This window comes from Mus caroli, chromosome 7 (genome assembly GCF_900094665.2).
Source record: "Mus caroli chromosome 7, CAROLI_EIJ_v1.1, whole genome shotgun sequence".
NCBI lineage: Eukaryota > Metazoa > Chordata > Mammalia > Rodentia > Muridae > Mus > Mus caroli.
The window spans coordinates 82,798,556-82,803,142 of record NC_034576.1 but is presented as its reverse complement, the minus strand read 5'-3'; the positions used below and the strand labels follow the sequence as shown (position 1 = coordinate 82,803,142).

General features: G+C 48.7%; 1 protein-coding gene and 1 pseudogene across 1 annotated transcript in view; one reads left to right on the top strand and one right to left on the bottom strand.

Annotated features, from left to right (window-relative positions):
* Positions 1 to 2,921: 2,921 nt before the first annotated feature.
* The window catches only part of Gdpgp1 (GDP-D-glucose phosphorylase 1), an 8,187-nt gene continuing 6,521 nt past the window's right edge, over positions 2,922 to 4,587 (bottom strand). Inside the window, exon 2 of the mRNA XM_021168772.2 lies at positions 2,922 to 4,429. Coding sequence (XP_021024431.1) covers positions 3,260 to 4,420 — 1,161 coding nt within the window. The 5' untranslated portion in view covers positions 4,421 to 4,429 and the 3' untranslated portion in view covers positions 2,922 to 3,259. The remainder of the gene's footprint in view (positions 4,430 to 4,587) is intronic.
* LOC110297969 overlaps positions 4,419 to 4,587 on the top strand; it is a 1,133-nt pseudogene continuing 964 nt past the window's right edge.

Below are 4,587 nucleotides of genomic sequence, written 5' to 3'. Positions count from 1 at the left end.
AAAAAAAAAAAAAAAAAAAGTAGATCTGGTAAACAGTAACCGTGTCTTTAAGACGTTCCCTGTCTCTGTTGGAACGTTGGTTGGCTTGGCTTGATCTTGTGCAAGTATGTTAGTCAGGGCTCTCTAAAGGAACACAGCTGTAGAGGCTGTCTCACACTGGAAAGGCCAAGAATCCAGTAGCCTTTCAGTCTACAAGGCTGGATGTCTCCATCTGGTCCTGGAGGCCTGAAGGATTCTTAAGAGAGCTGCAGTTCTTCAGTCTAGGTTGGAATCTCAAAGAGGTGGGTCATAATATTTGTGGGTGTTTTTGTTTTGTTTTGAGAAGGGGATATTTCTCTGTGTAGCTCTGGCTGGCCTGGGACTCACTATGTAAACCAGGTTGGCCTCAAACTTTCATAGAGCTCCGACTGCCTATGCCTCCTGAGTGATGGATTAAAGGCGTTATGCCACCTAGCCTGGCTTGGTTTTGGCTTGGTTTGTAAACAGAGTCTCCTCAAGTAGCCCTGGATAGCCTCCAAGTCACAGATATCTACTTCCTGAGCCAGGCTCAGACATCAATCTTAACTGATGAGCCATCTCCCCATCCGTTTGTTTGTTTGTCTTTTTTTTTAAAGATTTATTTATTATTATTATATCTAAGTACACTGTAGCTGTCTTCAGACACCAGAAGAGGGAGCCAGATCTCATTACAGATGGTTGTGAGCCACCATGTGGTTGCTGGGAATGAAACTCAGGACCTTTGGGAGAGCAGTCAGTGCTCTTAACCACTGAGCCATCTCACCAGCCCCCTTGTTTGTCTTTTTTAAAGGGGGTAAGGCTTGTGACTAAAGCTGGCCTTGATTTTGTAGCAGTCTTCCATCCCAGCCTCCCAAACACTAGGATATCTGTAATCAACAATGAGACTTTTTAAAACTTCCAGGATTTACAGAGACTTGGTTGTGGAAAGATCCCTGGGGGGCCATCAACTGTTAAAGGCAGCATCACCACAGTAGGAAATGCTGACTGGAGAGACTCCCAATATATACTGTACAAGGTCTGGCATCTCATTGCGTGTGCTGCAACCTCCACTCTGACGTTAGCTGCCTGACCTAAGCAAGTGACTGGGTCAACAACCATTTTTATCCTCTGTTGAATGGAAGCAATAAAAGGACCAACACTTCTTTAAGAATATTAGCCAGCTGTGGTAGCCCATGCCTTTAATCTTACCATGTAGGAGCCAGAGGCAGTTGGATCTCTGTGGGTTGGAGGCCAGTCAAAGCTACATAGTGAGACCTTGTCTCTCATAACAAGCAGAACACTTACTACATGTCCTTGGTGCATGTGCGGGAAGTGACAGGCCCATTTGCAGGAGCTGGTTCTCCTTGAACTAAGTGGATCCTAGGGATTAAACGCCTGTCACTGTGTTGAGGGCACACAGTGTTGATACCTCCTGAGCTATCTCTGTGGTCTATGACCAGCATTTTTAAAAGAATTTTTGAGGTAGTCTCAGTATATAGCCCAGACTGGCTTTGAACTCACTAGTCAACTCTGTTATTGGGGGCTTGAAGAAAGGATAGATTTTTTTTTTAGAGAAGTTGACCACCTAGATGAAGCAGTTGCAAATACAATGGGGGGGGGGGGAAGTCAGCCAAAGAACCAGCCATAGGCAAAGCTGGAGTCCCAGAGATTCAGGAAACTAAAACAGGGTTCTTTGATTTGAGGAGTATGCTAGTAGCTTGGGCTACAGAGCTTAGTGGCGGCTCACACTCAGGAGGCAGAGACAGGCCAAATCTCTGAGTTCAAGATCAGTTTGGTGTCCAGGGTGACTTTCAGGACAGCCAGGGCTACACAGTGAGACCCTGTAAGAGTCAGTGGCGCACAAAGGGACAAGAGCAAAGGTAAGACAAGGTAGCTGGATGTACCTGTAAGCCACCAGAGCAGAGGCTGATGGTTCACACCAAAGGCGAAGTCCAGAGAGCAACCTGTGTAGCAAGACATCTAGTAGAAGCACGAGAATCTAGGGTCGCCATCAGAATGGGTGTTTGCTAGAACCTTGAAGAAATCATTAAGGAAAGAGTGATTGTTTTCCACTATCTATAGAACTGTTTTTCTGAAGGAGTTTTGCGACCTTTGCAAAGACTGCAAAGCCCTGGTCACTGGACAGCCCTGGTCACTGGGAATGTGCACTGTTGGGCACTGCAAACAGTATACAATAAGAACTGAAGCTGTGGGCAGTGATGTCTTCCTTCAGGAAACACATAAGACTAGATTCGGTGTGAGGAATTTTTTTTACCCAAAAAACCCCACAACTTTTGTGTAACAATCAATATATGCTTTTGGGTGGCCGTTTGACATTGAGTCCACAGAGCCTGGATCTCCCTGTAAGACCATATTTCACCCTGGAGTGACCCTCTTTCTTAGATTGACCTACAAGTCTCAGAACACTGACAAACCAGGACTGTGAAACTCTCACACTCTCCATTTTAAAATTTGTCTTTTTTCTTAGCAGGGTGGTGGTGGTGCAGGCCTTTAATCTCAGCACTCAGGAGGCAGAGGCAGGCAGATCTGTCTACAGAGTTCCAGTACAGGCAGAGAAATCCTGTCTTGAAAAACAAAAGAAGCCAGGCAGTGGTGGGCATGCCTTTAATCCCAGCACTTGGAAGGCAGAGGCAGGCAGATTCCTGAGTTCGAGGCCAGCCTGGTCTACAGAGTGAGTTCCAGGACAGCCAGGGCTACACAGAGAAACCCTGTCTCGAAAAACAAACAAAAAAGGAAAACAACAATAACAAAAATATTTTTATATTTACTTTTTAAAAAATTTTGTTTTGAGATATATTTACACGTGTGTGTGTGTGTGTGTGTGTGTGTGTGTGAGAGAGAGAGAGAGAGAGAGAGAGAGAGAGAGAAAGAGAGAGAGGGAGAGGGAGAGAGAGAGAGAGAGAGAGAGAGAATGTATCATGGTGCACATGTGAAAGTCAGAAGACAGCCTTTACCCTATGGGTTCTGGAGGTTGAACTCTGATCAACAGACTTGGCAGCAAGCACTCCTCCCTCTGAAATGGTCGGATCTGGCCCTTCATGGCAGGGCTTGTTACCCTGGGGCTTCTCAGGTAAGAGGCAGCAGAAACATTCATGAGAACACATTCTCTCAGTGCTCTCTCTGCAGTCCTTATGTGGGGAGGTGGGAAGGTCATGACATGAAATGCACAAATGGACTGACTTCACATTGGCCTTTGGGAAAGGGCCTCGAATTAGTCAGCAAAGAAAACACTCCTGAAGAATCACGGCTCTTCCTGGGCCATCAGGGCCACCAGTGCTGCCCGTACCTCACCTGCCTGAGTTTCGGGCAGCAGACAATCCTGAATGAGGGCCACTGCAGCTGCCTCTGTCAAGCTGCTGAAGTCCTGTGATGTTTTGACAGGGAGGTGACCAGCCAGCTCACAGAGGGCAACATTAAACGCCCCACTTTCCTTTATTCCAAAGCTGGACTTCCGGGCCCACAGAATGACTCGGATCCCACTGAGGTCTGAGGTAGATGATGTTGGCCCGGGGGGAGCTCCCCGGGTCACAAATAAGTTATGTGCAATCTCATGGTCACTCAGGTAGTCAGTAGCTCGGCATACCCTGCTAATTAACGCTTCCAAAGCCGGCCCTGGCCCACTGGTGTAAAAGAGAAAGCCAGGAGCGGGCAGGGTCTGCAGCAGATGTATACAGCCTTTGGGGTCTAGGGGTGTGCTTGGCGCTCCCTCCACAGGCAGTGGGTGGGCCAGGTAGTAGCAGTGCAGGTGAAGATGGTTCACAGAGGCCAGGCCTCCCAGGCTGTTGAAGCCGACCCTGAAGCCTGGGTGCAAGCTCAGTAGGACAGCTTCTAGCCCCACCCGCAGCACTCCAGGCATCAGCCGTTGGGGAAGTCCACTAGCCGGTGCAGGCACCAGCAGCACATGGCCCCACTCCAGGGGGCTGACATTGATCACTACAAGGACATCGTCCTCTTGCTTTGGAGTGGCTGGGCCTTTAGGTTCCCTTTGCATCCGGAAAAGGACTTCTCCAGGTCGAATTTTATTGAAGTTAAACTGTTCTGGGTCAAACTCCTGCCTCACACTTCTGATATTCTGGGGGCGCCTCCTCTGTATCCCTCGCTCTATATTCAGCTGAGCTACAAACCCCACGGAACCGGGGAGGATTTGGGTCTGCAGATCTTCTAGGCGGTATCGAAACAGGCCCAGTTCTAGCCGCTGCCTCCATGCAGAGCGGAGAGCAGAGTCGAAACGGGATAGTGGTACTGTGTCCACGGCACTAGGTGAATCCCTGGGCCACTGAATTTCCTTGCCGACGAGATCCTCCTGGCCATAGACAAAGTCCGGGATGCCTTGTTTCTCCCAATCCTCTGGATCTGGAGGCAGCAGATAGGAAGTCTCCTGTGAATGATGTGGCACAGCCATGAAGGCTACCTTGTCAACTGTTCCACGAATGGGCGATAACTGCACAATCCAGTAAACACCTTCAAGAGCTATTTCGAGAGCAAGCTAAGCTTCTTCTGGAAGAATTGGCACGGTGGCAGAGGCTGCAGCTCTTGTTCCGTGAGACAGTCTAGGACTGCCCCTATCCG